We start from the raw sequence: 15,248 nt of genomic DNA, 5'->3' as shown, positions 1-15,248 counted from the left end.
CATTTTCTATAATTATAATATTTTATTATGAATATTTTGGTCTAGAATGAAAAAAAAAATTATCAATCAAAACAGCTTTCCGGCGCATGCTAAAAGTGCTTTTCTGAAGAAGCTCCAAAATAGAGCTTCTCCCAGAAAGCTGTTTTAGCTTTCCGATTTTTTTACCAAGCACCCCTATTCCATCTAAAAGTACTTTTGGAGAGTCAGCAAGTGCTTTCTGGTCCACCAAAAGCTCTGCCAAACGGGGCCTAAGTATTGGTAGTACGAAACGATACCATACCATACCGATCCCTCACCAGTATAATAATAGTATTCAAATGGCGGAGCTTGCCACCATATTATTTCTAGAACACATTGACGAGGGACAAAATCTTAAAGCTAGAACACCAATCTTTAATCTAACACATTCAGTAGAAGTTTAAGATGGAAAGCACCACACTCTAACCCCTAAAGCCCACTCTTTGGGCAAAACCTCTTAAAAGGTTAAAAACAATTAATTGCAAATAGAAATATTGGAGTAAATCAATATTGTGTTGGGTCCAAGTCAAAATCTTTCAAAATCTCCCTTAACCCTATGTTCCTCTGATTACCTTTTTTGCTAGGCATAGAAACGTATTCCCTATACTTTTCTAAAGGGCTAGTAATGGAATTGTGAGCAAGTAGTAGCTAACACCAAGAGGGAGCAGAGACCGGTAATTGTTGTAGCAATTACAATATGTGGTGACACAATAGCAAAGGATGAAGGGGCAACTTGATTGACGAGGTTACGCTTCGAAGATCAACATGCAAATAGAAGCAAACTGGACTGAAATTGGTGAAGGTTATGCTTCACTTGGTTCTTCACCAAGTGAAGAACCCTTCACTTGGTGAAGAAAATTGAAGAAAATTCTCTCAAAAAGAATTTTATTAATATCTCAAAAGGCTACCATATATAATGTATTAGACGTATATCTATAGGACATGATCTCCTAATCCTAATTTGGGCATTAAACCCGATGCAGAATCATACTCAAAATAGGATTCGACAATAAGAAAACATGGTAGAATTATTCTATTACAAATAAGGAAAGCTAGTTAAAACCTGATATTGTTTCTAATGAAAAATTTATAAGAAAATTCAGTGAAAACCTCTAAATCCTGCTCATTGCACGCTCGCTCATGAGATGGGAATAAATCAAATATTTGCTTGTTGAAGATTTCGCCAATGAATCTACTCGCACTTGCGACGTTTGGCATGAACTAGCTAGTCATAATACCTGTTGGCTGCACCTTATGCTCCATCAGGTGGTTAGCAACCTTTCTAACCCTTATAGAGACTAAACAGTCTTAGACACATTGAGATCAACTTTAATATGGAGGTGGTTGCGTTGAAACCTGGTCTACCCATTTAGGTTAGCCCCAGGTTAGGATGAGCTGGGTCAAAATCCTGCTCACTCAAGTTGAACTAGGACAAAGTCAGTATAGCTCTGATTTGGTCCATTTGTATTCTAATTTCTACCTATATTAACACACAATGGAGTAGGCAACAAGAAAAGAAGCTCAATTGGTTCAAGTAAATCAGAGCAGATATATGATAATCCACCAAAAAAATCATTTTTCAATAGAGAAAATTGACACCAATCCTTGAAAGGTCACTTGTCAATATCATATAAAGAATGAAACATGGTCACCTCAATGTCACTATTATCTTCCTTTCCAAAAAAATGATCTTCAATTAGAATCCACCAAGAAGTGAAAAACATAATGTAGTTCGACATACTGATAGTAAGCTGTTTATGTTTTCGCTCCATTATTTCATAACCAGCAAAATTTCTCAGAATTATGAGCTTATGCTGAGGTTTTATTAATATCCACATAATATTTCTTCTGATGTATGATGCCTTCCAGCAAAATCACTCAGAATTATGAGCTCATGCTGAGGTTTTATTTATATCCAAATAAATATTTCTTCTGATGTATGATGCCTTCTTATTTATTTAAGCATTTAACAGACCCACTAAGCATCAACATTAAAATGGTATCTACAGGATATCTATGTTCATAAAAAACAATAAGAATTTCAATTTCAAGCAGTAACTCTCCTCACAGACTTGCTTACCTGAGAGTCCATTTCAGGCGATGAAGTTTATCCTCAACAAGATCCTGCTCTCTCCTTAATTGTCGAAGCATCTGAATAGAAAATATACCAAAAGGAAAGGAATGAAAGAAATGTTCATTACTTGGGCATTCTAATCAGGTATAAATTAAGAATAGTACAATACAAACTAATGTTCTTGTAATTTCCAATTTAGCATATAAATTCCAGAATTTCAAACTTCAATGAAAATTATTTGGCTAGGCATTAATGCTAGCTTCCAACACTGCACTAAAAGTGTACTTTTTTCCTGCATATATTACTTCCTCAATGGCAATGCTCATGGGATAGTTGGAATTCATCTGTCTGATTTGTCTGACCCTCATATGAGAACTTCATAATTTACATCTTTCCACTTAAATTCTGAAAATTCAATAGTTATGGATCCCAAAAAAAAAGATCAAACTTTGAGCATAAAGTTAAAATCATATTAGCTTACGCTAGGACAAACTCAGGTTTTATCTGTATTAAAAAGTCTAGCCTATAAATGATTTAGATCAATGTATTTGTGTTGCCTGTTGGATCATAGTGACATGGACATTATGAAGGAATTAGACAATACACATTATTAATTACACCAGGGGAAGAACTAGTTAAGTCTAATTGAGTTTCCTTCCATCATAATTGTGGTACTTCATTATTCTCAGCCCATCACTTTGCAGTGCTCTCCAGAAGTAGATTAAATCATTAGGTATCTGAGCAGAAGCTTATGTTAAGGATTTTTATTTACTAGAGCAATGAGTTATTCAAAGAATTATCACGTCAGTTTCACAAAGGGTTTTGCCATTCATCTTGAGAACATATGAAATAACCATGACAAACTATATGCATCTTGTTGCCATGAGTAAGGGATGCTAGCAGAAAACCCTTCAAAAAATAAAAAATGAAATCAATTTACATATCATTATCAAGGACAAGACATAAAATGCCACATGGAGTTTTCATGCTTTATAATGTCAACACAGCTATAAGCAGCCAAACTTCCAATATTGCACATTTTCCTATAAACTAACCAACATAATAATTACTATGGACAACCAGTGTCAATTAATGAAAGGAAATTGTCGAAATCATAAAGGAATAAAAGTTCCATAGTACCTTACGGAAATCCATATTTTTCCTAAGAAGCTTAACCTCCTCTTCCAACTCAGGAACAACAAGCATTGTTCTCCAACCTAAACCCAGAAACTTCAAATTGTGAAACTGACACAAAGAGACAGCCATGCACTTTTTTTCCAAGAAAATCTAAAAAAAAAAAAAGAAGGAACAAGGACCAACATATATGAAGGACAAAGTAAAAATCTACAATGCAGTAGATACTGGAGAGAAACAACACATAACTATTATATCAATTGTTATGCGTCTGCCTGAAATAAATTCTTTTCCTCCAATAAAAAAACTTAGATAAACTAATGAATTTAAGAGTTTTATAAGCCATTGATTTGTTTCTAATAGCAAGCATAAAATTTTTCATATCAATAGATCTTCAACAAAAACACATAGTGATAGTACAGATGAACCCTAACAAACTTCTCAAGAAAAGCCTTAAAAATTCACAGACAAGGATATGAATACCTCCAGAGATAAAACTACTTAGAATCGATATAGCGGACATTTACAAATTATCCCAACTATGTAGTCAATTTATGATAGTTTGAAAGAGGTTACCATGTCTATTAACAAGTTTGCATTTTATATAAATTAAAATGATAAGAAATCAAAGTCATACAAACAATAATGTGGAAGACATACAAACAGGCTCAAAGTCTGTTCTGTAATTTACACTGGCAGAAACTATTCCAGATAAGCCAGCACCCTCAGTGGGATATCTTAGGGTTATAGATGTCATCAAACAAACAACATAAGAGCTTAATCAAACTTAAAATACATCAACTTCCAACATTGCTACCTTATTGGCATTTAAAGGAGGATGGCATGTTTATATAGAAAACTAAGAGCCTCTTTGTTGTCATGGCTCTTTGGTGTTTTTGTTTCTTTACAAACTAGTGAAATACTACACAGAGATTGATGTTGAAGATAGCATTTGCACATAATTTCTGCTATTCTTTGCTTTTATTTTACTCTTTATGAAAGCAATAAATCTTTGCTACCAAAATCTCTAAATAGAGTCATAATGGCTAAGATAGAAATTCTTCTAGGGCTAGGACACATCATGAAGAGGAAAAAAATTTAAAGAGTTTTTGGGTTACTTTAGTTGAAGGAAAAAGAAGCAAAGGTTTCACTTCCTTCTCCTATCTCTTTCTTTATTTCTGCTACACAAATGTCCCAATTGTTTTTACCATCTTTTCCCTGAGATCTTCTCTCTTAATTCCTTTTCTACTTTTCTACCTACTACTCTCCCTTCTACCAGCAAACTGTCATTAGCTTTTTCCTATTAATTCACTAGTAATTATAATTTGCACAAGATAGTCTGGAACTTTGCAGCAATATATCACTTTTTCCTGAATATGGGCTCTAGATAAACATCAAAGACCAAACAAACACCATAAGAACCAAAACCATAAGAATCTCTTTTCTAGAACACCAAGCTTATAAATTTTCCCTTATGCAATGTTTACATACACAGCCCAAACTATCTCAGTTCTGTCTCAATGAATAGACCCCTCTAACTTTTGCCTCAACCTCAGTTTGCAACTGACCATGTGACAAACAAGCGGACATCCAACAAGCAACCACAGCATCAGAAGAATTGAATCTGGAGCAGCCAGCCATACATATGCAAAATGATCTAAGATGATGTTCAAGGATGCAAGCTATTGAGTGTTCATTGAGAATAAGATGTGAGACAATAGTTGACACAGCAAAGAGAGAAGTTGGAATGTTTGCGACTTCTAAGGCTCTATATAAGTTAAATTGCACCATGTGAACATCCGTAAAAGTAATTAACAATTATGGTACACCCGAAATAGGGGTCGGTTCAGTGTACCAAGACTTGATACCCCCCCCACCCCCCACCCTCCTGGCGTACTGAGTCTCAATCAATATTGGTAGAGTATGGTACGCATCAAGGTATGCTGAACCGACCGGAACCGGTTGGTTCAGCCTGTACCGAACCGGTGCGGACGGGCACCGATACGGTACAGCGTATAAAAACGGTTCCGACCCAAACTGGGTCGGAATCGATTGGTTCCGTACTTGTACCGGTGCGACCGGCCCGGTTCGCACCGGTCCAAGCCGGTGCCGGTGCGACCGGGCCGGTTCGCACCGGTCCAAGCACAAATTCCTTGCGCAGGGAAGAGCGCCCACGCGGCTGGAGCCCGCGTGGGCCTCTTAATGCCACAGAGTGGCATTTAAAGCCACTCTGTGGCATTCAACGCGTCCGCGCAGACACACGCGAATGCAGTGATTTTTTTTTGGAAATCGCGCGCGGAAGCGCGAGCGAAGAACGCGCGCCTGTGCGCGATTCCCCATGTTGGGGAATCGCGCCCGCGCGTGGGGCACCGTGCCCACGCGGGCTGCAACCCGCGTGGGCCATTTAATGCCACAGAGAGTGGCATTAAATGCCACTCTATGGCATTTGACGCGTCCCCGCGTCGCGCGGACGCGTTGTTTTTTTTCTTTTTTTTTTTATGTCCCCGCACGCGCAGCTCCAGTTCGGTACCAGTTCCAAGCCGGTACCGAACCGGAACTGTACCGGTGCCGGTGCTCACCGTACGCCGATATGGTCGGTCTGGCGAACCTTGGTACGCACAATACAGGGTGGTACGTACAAGTACAACAAACCATGCTTGAAAGAATATCAAAGATGACCCCACAAATGAGGAAGCATAAAGATGACATCAAATAGTTGGGACAAGGCTTACTAGTTATTAAAGTTCACCATGTTGGTACTAGCAAGGTTTTAAACCCCGTAGAATGGAGGTGTTCCAATTTCTCCATGGAACAGGACACCCCACTGCCCCATCCCATCTCGAGAGCAGTTCTCATCATGCATCTCAATAGATATCATCTGTCTATCTCCCCTTCTTGTCTTTCTTTCTTTCTTTCTTTCCTTCCTTCCTTCTTTTCTTTATTTTTCTTCTACCTTCCTTTCTTTCCTTTCCTTTTCTTTCTTTTTCTTATCCCATTTTTTCCTTCCTTTTTTCCTTTTTCTTCTTCTTTCTCTTTCCTTTCTTCCTTCTTTCCTTTCTTTCTTTCTTTTTCTTCCTCCATCCTTTCATTCTTTCAATTTTCTTCTTCTTATTTCCTTTCACTTTCCTTTTCTTCATCTTTCCTTCCTCTCTTTTCTCTTTCTTCTTCTTTCCCCACATGAATGGGTTTCATAGTCCCAACCTCATCTCGATCCCATTTTCTCATAGGAACAAGATGAGACGGCCAGGACGCCCTCCATCCCGCTGGGATGTAAAACCATGGGTACTAGACCCCATACTGGTACCCCTGGTACACCCGATATGGGGGCCGGTTCGGAGCACTGACACTCAGTACCCCTCCCCCCGGTACTGCATACCGATACAATCGGTACGCATCGGTACTGACCAGTACAAGAAACCATGCTGATTATAGTTATGGTAGCAAGATAAGAAGGCAACCAGATGATTATCATGGAAACTTGAGTTCAACCACCGCAAGAAGATTCTAATTACATCACTGATAGTCAATGGAACTACAACATGCTAAGATTGATAAGCAAGCTAGTGCTAAGATGATCTATATGAATAAGATTATCAACGACATATGATGCACGATGCATGATGAATTTGACAAAAGTATGCAGAGGATAGTCGAGGGATAAAGCAGTATCGCAAGCAAATAAAAGAAATATGCAATCTAACAATTTATTATAAGAAGAGAGAAGGCATCATCAGCAGAACATAGGTACCTCAGATATGCAAATAAAAGTGACACACACAAAATGGGAAAACAATTGTCTGTATCAACCTTTTACCTTTTTTGTGGGGGGTGGGGGGTGGTGCAGGGGCAATCATTTGTATGGATAATTGATACATAAGCTCGAGAAAGGATGTTAGAATCGATTTCACATTTCTTGAATCACGAACAAGAAAACCACATTTGAAGGCCGAGATGGCCAACTAGTTCCCCATAATCTAAGTCTCTCCATTGAAAGTTTGCATCCAAGGACTCTAGCGAGATTCCAATGTTTGGAGTGTATTTACAATCATCTTGAAGAGACCTACAAAAGCCACAAATGATTTTCCGATCTAGCAAACTTTTCTAGTGGCCACTGTCAACTAGATCACAACATTCCAACAACAATCCAAAAGGTTGAGTTGACTAGGTCTCACAAACAAAATGCTGGACAAGTTGCTGCAATCTAAGTGGTATCTACTATCCAAAAGATATTTTTCCAATGTAGATCTACCAAAAAAATAAGAGATTACCTTTGAAGCTTTGATGATCATGTGCCTAAAATTTAAAGAAATCAATACCACAAAACTTGAAGCATATATTGGACACATGCACTTACCATTTGGGCATCAAACCAAGATATAAACTGACAGGATTTGCACCTGATACGAGCACTAAGGCATTATAAGATGTGCATTTATTAAGATCATATACACAATCCATGTGAAGATTAGTAAAAAGAAACAAGATTACATGTACAGAATAGAATCATGAAAATGTTCACAGCGCATGTACAAATGAATAGGCTCCTATCTTGAGCATTAAGTAACAAATAAGAACAATAAGACATGAGCAAACATATAATATAATTGTAGTGCGAACAACAAAAAGAAACAATATGAAGTTTCAGTGTTATATATGAATTTTTTTTAAAAAAAATACCTAGAACTTTTTTGCTCCGTAAAATATCTCCATAAATGTGGTCCCCAACATAGAGAACCTATGAAAATGTAAGAAGAATGTAAACATTTAAGGCATTGATGCTTACAGAGGCTAATTTTTAACAAAGCTTTATATCCGACTTATAATGATTCAGCGGTAAACGTGAACTTCATCACTTGATTTGGATATGCAAACTATATAACGTGCTCACTTGGAATAGAATATTGGATAAAATATGCAAAATAGTCATATAACCATGTAAATGGATGATAAGCAAATTTGTAAAGGGAAACTTTCATGAATTCACATGATAGAAAATTGCCTAAGTGATTCTAATAACTTATTTTATTACAAACAGAAAAATTGCAAAATGAGAAAATCACAGACACCCTCTAGAAGCAGAGTTGGAGGGGCATCACAGAAAAAAGCATAAAGAAAAAGGCCATATCATGCATCGAACACTAGACAATAGGTAGTTAGGTACAGTCTTCCAAAGATCCATAAGCATTGCAAAACCTAACACAAATTTTGGAGAGCATTCCTATAGAAACTCAACCAATTTCTTCTTCCATTTTTAACTCAGCATCCTACACTACACTGTTTAATGCTTTGAAGTAAAAATATCCTTTTCCTTCCTTTTTTTTTCTTGACCAAAAGCCAATTTTGCACGAACAACGGAAAAAATTCAAAGAAAAACAGAACAAAGAGAAGACAAAGGCCCAACCAAATGCAGATCTTGCACAATGTTAATAGTATCATATGATATTAACCTATCACATCTTGCAACTTCAATTCATGCATTTTGTATTAAATCTTAGATGACAAAACAAAAAGATACATATATTTTAGTAAATGGTTTGAACTCACTTCCACATTAAAAAGTAGGAAGATGAAACAAAGTGGTCCATAGCTAACAATATTTATATTTTCAAATTGGCATATCAGTCTCTATAATCATTTTGACCAACTTCATAAATAGTAAAGTAGTTGTCAGTAATCACTTCAAATCAAGTTTCGCCGCCACATTAGCACAGTATCGGACTATCGGTACAGTATGGTACGGGGTCTTTTTGCCATACCGAGTATCGGTACGCCATCCATACCGCGTACCGGAACCGAATCAGTACGGTACGATATATTATGCCCCGTACCACGATCTCCTATGCCGGAACCGGGGCGCAGACCGGTTGCCGGCGGCACGGAATGGTACTCTCCCATACCATTCTGTGCCGGCCCCGTACCGACACAATAAAGGTGGCGGGGGAGAGGGCGAACGAGAGAGAGAGAAAAAGAGAGAGAGAAGGGGGGAGGGAGGGAGAGAGAGAAAAATCGCCAAATTAAAAAGAAGCTCGTTCGAAACAGGGGACCTGACCGCGGAGCTCTACGCCTCCTCCGCGCGGCTCTTGCCGGCCTCCACCTCCCTCTCTCTTCCTCTCCCTCTCCCTCCCTCCCCCACTCGCTCTCCTTTCCTCTCTTTCCTTGTCCTTCTCCCCCTCCGTCGACGGATTTCGTTTCCATTGTCGGTACAATCCCAATCCGCTACTAATACGGCTTGGTTTGCCCCGAACCGCCCGATTTGGAATGATTCCGCCGACCCTGCCCCATACCCCCTGGTTCGGGTAGGTACGGCGAACCATGCTTCAAATAACTAATTACAATCTAATTTCATCATATGATTCAACTGAATCCTTTATGATTCCACCACATGTTTGAATTCCACAGTCGCTCTAGCTAAGATCAGATCACCAGAAAGTTCAATCATTATGACAAGAGAGCCTTACATGAACCTAGCTTTTGCCAATAAAGTCTCTATTGATCACTCACTTCTTCATTAGGTTCTCTCTCTCCCTAGTGTGCATGTCTGTGCACGCCAATCTCCAGATAGTGTTAAGAGAAAAAGAGAAACAAGTTTATCTACAAAGAATGGGTTTGTATTTATCAACTGACTTAATTAAAAAAAATAATGGCAGAATTCCTAATTCCAAGTAGTTTGTGGGTTAATGGAACCACAGCCATCCGTTAGATGGTCCTTCTTCCTTTCAAATCAGTCACACACATTATATGTGCCAAAGGATAGTTAAACTGCAATAAAAGAATATTGCATCAGTGTTTAGAAAGTCAAAGTTAGCACTTTTGAGTTTTTCATGGATTTTGACAATCTTGAATAATGATGCATAATCTAGATATATAGATAGTTCTATGCCTCTTCCTTCTTGGAATTTTGACTAGTTAAAACATCACACTCTACAATGTTTAGTTGCTCAAGCGGGCCATGTACCATGTGATGCCCTCTCAAAGGCTCCTTGCCTTTGAAAGAGACAAGGAGAGATGAAGGGAAAAGAGAGAGCTAAATTTGGCCATATAGCACTAGATCTATTCAAAGCTGAATTCCACTTGGAATCAAGGTATATTCCTTTTCCCGTCCTTTTTTCACCATTTAAAAAATAGTTAATTTTCAAAAAATTAGGGAAAAAGCAGCAATTATTTTAATTGGCATGAATTTTTGATATGTTGGTTGAACCATAAATGTAAAATATCGAGTTCTTTTCGGCCGCATATTTTATTTTTCTGTAATTATCACAATTTCAAGATAAAAATTTATCATCAAAAGTAAATATGGAAAAAATATTAGCATGTTTGTACCAAGGTCCGCTGTACCGGTACCAGTTGGCGTACCGGTGGCGGCCCGGACCGGTACGTACGGACCGGTACAGCAGACCATGGTTTGTACTATAAGTGCTACCATAATGTTACTAGAATTGCATCCGCTTTTGATGCATTATGAAGTGTACCCAAACCTATGCCAAAATGGGTGCAACTTTAAAATCAATACAACCAAAACATCATTGTTCAGGTTGAGAAAAATATATGCAATACTCATGACGGTATCTAAAGCTCTCAACCAATTTTAATTTTCAGAATTTCTATGAATTTTAAATTATTTTTAAAATGAAAAATGAAACTAATGAAAACTTAATTTTAATTATAAAAATTGGGACTAGTTATAGAAAATCAAGATATTTTTCTAAGATAGTTATCATGCATTCATACTATTGAAGCATCATAAACTAAAAATATAAAGAACATTTAAAAGCAAAAAGGAAAAAACAAATGGTGCCTGCATCAATACCAGCACCCAAAACCCAATATAATGACATTTCTGGACCCTCAATCTCATCTAACCCTAATATCAATCATAAACAAGAAGAAAAAAAAAAGGTGGCATCCCAGTGGGCACTAGTACGTCAAAGTGTACAGTGTGTTGGTATGCTATAGTGTGGAACTGTACTGACCTGAATCCCAACCAATATAGGAATCAAGACCAGTACTTTAAACCTTATGAATAAACTGTCGGACGCCAAAAATTGAATTGTTCATCAAAGGAATACCACATTTAACAGAATGCAACGGTTAGACATGCAAGAATGAAAAAGAAACTTAATTGTGAAAAAATGTAATGCAATAGAACATGGGCCAAGACCTCTGAAATAAAAGAAAAAAGAGAAATCATTGAAATATCGTCTTTAAAAAGTCCAACATAATTAACTCAAATGCTACACGCAAGTATAATCACAGCATCTGGCATGTCGTCAATTAAAGCTTCTCAAAAACAAATAAATATGTCTTATTACAATAAATAGGCAGTGAAATGTAGCACCTGAGAACTTGCTCCAATGGAGAGCAGTTTATGCAAATGAGCAACATTACCTCCCTGAAATGCAAGACAATTATTCATGCATCAAGTTCACTAACTAAAAGTAAATAACAAAAAGGATAAAAATATGTAAGTAGAAGAATTATTTAAGTAAAAGAAATAAATATATTAAAAGGCAGAATTGCCAAAATATGAAGCAACAGAAAGTTATTTTTCTTGTAACAAAACAATCTTTTTCCCTAATTTACCGGTTAACATTTTTTAACGAAGTAAAATTTTGTAGGTTAAAGAATACCTGGAAAACTCTGCAAACCTTTTTCAGTGGTTTTGGTGGTAATCTTGGGGAAGTACCTCCAACCTTTATAACAGGCCACAAGATCAACAAGAATAAGAGCATAGATGGAATCCAAAGATGACCAAAGGCACCTGGCATTAATTATGACTAACCTGAGGTATTAGAGTGCCATTATCAGTATTAAGTAACATTCCAGACTCAGGTTCAACTTCAAACAGATTTGCACGGTTTTCTTCATGGAAGAAGCCTGGCTTTGAGCTGTAAAAGTTGAAAAGATTCCATTAAACTACATTTAAGATTATAAAGATCTTATTCCTTACACACAAAGAAATATATGTCACTAATCAAGAAACCTAGATAGCCAAAACAACCAAGAGGATCAATACATGAAGTCCAAAATAGCGAACCTGCCTGTTACAACCACATCAAAATTTTCAAGCCACTGAAAATTGCAAGCAGAGCCACCATATGAATTATGTTCAGCACACAGAAAATTCATCACAACATTTGTGTAGTCCCACAAGCTGCAATTGGTAGAGCATACAGTTAAGAGATAAAAACAACAGGAACCAGTGATTTAATAAAAGTCAAAGTGTCAAACAACAATTGGCACAATTGTAATATTAATGATACTATGTCTCAAAAGATTTTGTCATATATTTTTATGGGTGAAAAACAACACTTAGAAACAGAAAGCAATATAAAACATCATTTTTTTCGTAAAACATTAAAAATAATTCAATAGAGAACAACAAATAGATGGATAAGACTTTCAATATGTACAATGCAAGCATTACACCATTGGCCGTGGATCCCTTGATGGATACAATCATATAACTTTTTCAAACGTTTCTATTCAAGGCGAGGCCTTCTGAAACTAAAAATTGTCCGCATATCCCCTCACCACTTTGAATATGTTTTAACCTTAAAATGTCCCAGAGACACCTTCTACCAGGGTTCTTTTTGACCTACACCACATGGTCAAACTATTTTGACTGATTCTCCTCAAACACTCATTCCTAACTCTATCTTTCCTAAATATATGCACGACAGGCACACTAACATGCATGCTTGCAAGCAAATAGGCATGCTGCTTATGCTTATATGGCCTCTTCAATTTCTTATATGATTAAAATCAGCTCATTATACACAAATACAATTACTACCATGGTACGCCATACCGACCTGAACCAGACAGTACAGGGCGTACCATACCATATTGGTTCAGTACTAGTACCCGGTATCAATGGCATAACGACACTCAATATGCCAAAAAAATTTCGTATCGTACCATACTGACACTATGCTAGTGTGGCACCGGTATGGAGTCTAGTACTGAGATGGCAAACCTTGATTACTACAATCATGTTTTAACAGGAAAAATGCTCTTTTGGAATAATTAATTGGCAAGAACTAATAGAGTAGAACTAAGGAGAAAATAGTACCTGTTTGTGACTAAGAATGTTGAGCGGTGTGAGTCTCGCAACATTTTAAGCATAGGTACAATCCGTGAATCCTTGTTAATGTACCTACCAAATCAAATTCCAAAAAGATAATGTTGGCATATAACTAAATGTTGCAGAAACCAATATGACATGATTCATTTTCTCATAAATTGACTGGATTCTGTATACCAATGCAAAAATGCATCGCTAATGCTTTAATCATGGATAGGAAAAGAAGGTCCACAAATATGATTCAAGATATCGGTCTAATTCACTACAAATTGTGATATGCAAAATTTTGAACATAAATGATGGCAACTTGAAAAATGAGAAATAATAGGAATCTGGAAACAGATATTACCCTTCCTATATCATCAGAAGTGTTTAATCCTGTTCCTGTTTGCCACATTAGAATTCTAGTAGTTTCAGACTTTTAGTCAAAGGATGTAGAGTGACAGTTCTTTTTTCCCATTTAGAAGTTGAGTTAATTGGAAATTGTTTACTGACTAGTTTTGAAGGATAAATGTTTAAAGTACCATAAAGAAGCACCGCACAGCTTAACAAGCTTTTCAGATATCATGTATTGTGAAGTCATTTCTTGAATCTGGTATATATCTGAAATTTTATGTTTTTATAGACAACTGCATACTTTATTACGTAACATCAAAGAATGGATTAAAGTTTAACCATTAAACTATAGCAAGCATCTGAACTTACTTGTACTTCAGAACAAACAAGACGTTGGGAATAGAACTATCAATTATATAACTACTGAAAGTTATACACAAGAATAGGCAATGGTGATAAAGAAACAATATCCATAAAAACTTAGGTGAGCAATAAGCAAGATTCAATATAAACAGCTCAAAAATACATAAAGGTAGGTGGTACCATCCTGAACTGCTCGGTTTGGGGCGTACTGAACTAGCGTGGAACCAAGACAGTTCCGCTTTTAGCTCAAAAAAAACCACAAACCACTCCGAACCTCCTGGTTCCGTTCTTCAGTTCGGAAAATACCATGAACCGCTCTAAACCAAGCAGTTCGGAGCGATACCAGACTACTAGTGCGGACAGCCCGGTATGCACTAGTACGGAGTGGTTTGGAGCCCCCTCCCCTCAATTATTTGAGAGAGGTGCTGAGAAGCCTCCCGTGCCTTATCAACCCCTCTCTCTTATTTTTCTTTTTAAAACCATGAAAAATTGCAAAAAGATGTTAGATTTTGACGTTTTCACACTACGTCCAAGCCGAAATAAGGTAATGTGCCTCTCCCCCTCTTCATTTCAATGTATTGCAAGCATCTCAACTAACTTGTACTTCAGAACAAACAAGACGTTAGGAATAGAACTATCAATTATATGACTACTGAAAGTTATACACAAGAATAGGCAACCATGATATAGAAACAATATCCATAAAAACTTAGGTGAGCAATAAGCAAGATTCAATATAATAACCTCAAAAATACATGAAGGTAGGTAGTACCATCCTGAACTGCCCGGTTTGGGGCATACTGAACCAGCGTGGAACCAAGACAATTCCGCTTTCAGTTCAAAAAACACCACAAACCACTCCGAACCTCCTGGTTCCGCTCTTCGGTTTGGAAAACACCATGAACCGCTCTAAACCAAGCAGTTCGGAGCAGTACCAGTGCGGACCACCCGGTATGCACTAGTACGGAGCGGTTTGGAGCCCCCTCCCCTCAATTATTTGACAAAGGTGCCGAGAAGCCTCTCGTGCCTTGTCAACTCCTCTCTCTTATTTTTCTTTTCAAAATCATGAAAAATTGCAAAAAATTGCTAGATTTTGACGATTTGACACTAGATCCAAGACGATATAAGGCAATGTGCCTCTCCCCCTCATAATTTCATCTTTCTTTTTCATTTTGAACCCGAAAAAAGGCAATAAAATAGAAAAATAGAGGGAAACCATGCCAATTTTTTTGATTTTGG

At 37.3% G+C, this 15,248-nt stretch overlaps 1 protein-coding gene across 5 annotated transcripts in view; it reads right to left on the bottom strand.

The window, feature by feature from the left end:
• LOC103705362 (5'-nucleotidase domain-containing protein 4) overlaps window positions 1-15,248 on the bottom strand; it is a 37,386-nt gene that overhangs the window by 7,822 nt on the left and 14,316 nt on the right. For 4 of the 5 annotated variants that reach the window (XM_026803974.2, XM_008789032.4, XM_008789039.4 and 1 more), the window contains exons 6-13: window positions 13,299-13,382; window positions 12,261-12,377; window positions 12,006-12,111; window positions 11,854-11,916; window positions 11,562-11,615; window positions 7,904-7,961; window positions 3,233-3,309; window positions 2,099-2,169 (exon numbers count right to left, since the gene is read on the bottom strand). In XM_026803974.2, the coding sequence (XP_026659775.1) occupies window positions 2,099-2,169; window positions 3,233-3,309; window positions 7,904-7,961; window positions 11,562-11,615; window positions 11,854-11,916; window positions 12,006-12,111; window positions 12,261-12,377; window positions 13,299-13,382 (630 nt within the window). The remainder of the gene's footprint in view (window positions 1-2,098; window positions 2,170-3,232; window positions 3,310-7,903; window positions 7,962-11,561; window positions 11,616-11,853; window positions 11,917-12,005; window positions 12,112-12,260; window positions 12,378-13,298; window positions 13,383-15,248) is intronic. The other variant, XM_039115705.1, reaches the window with a different exon arrangement.

The sequence above is a fragment of the Phoenix dactylifera genome, unplaced genomic scaffold (assembly GCF_009389715.1).
Source record: "Phoenix dactylifera cultivar Barhee BC4 unplaced genomic scaffold, palm_55x_up_171113_PBpolish2nd_filt_p 000007F, whole genome shotgun sequence".
Lineage (NCBI taxonomy): Eukaryota > Viridiplantae > Streptophyta > Magnoliopsida > Arecales > Arecaceae > Phoenix > Phoenix dactylifera.
The sequence above is the reverse complement of the archived record's forward strand: the minus strand, read 5'-3'. Positions and strand labels throughout refer to the sequence as shown.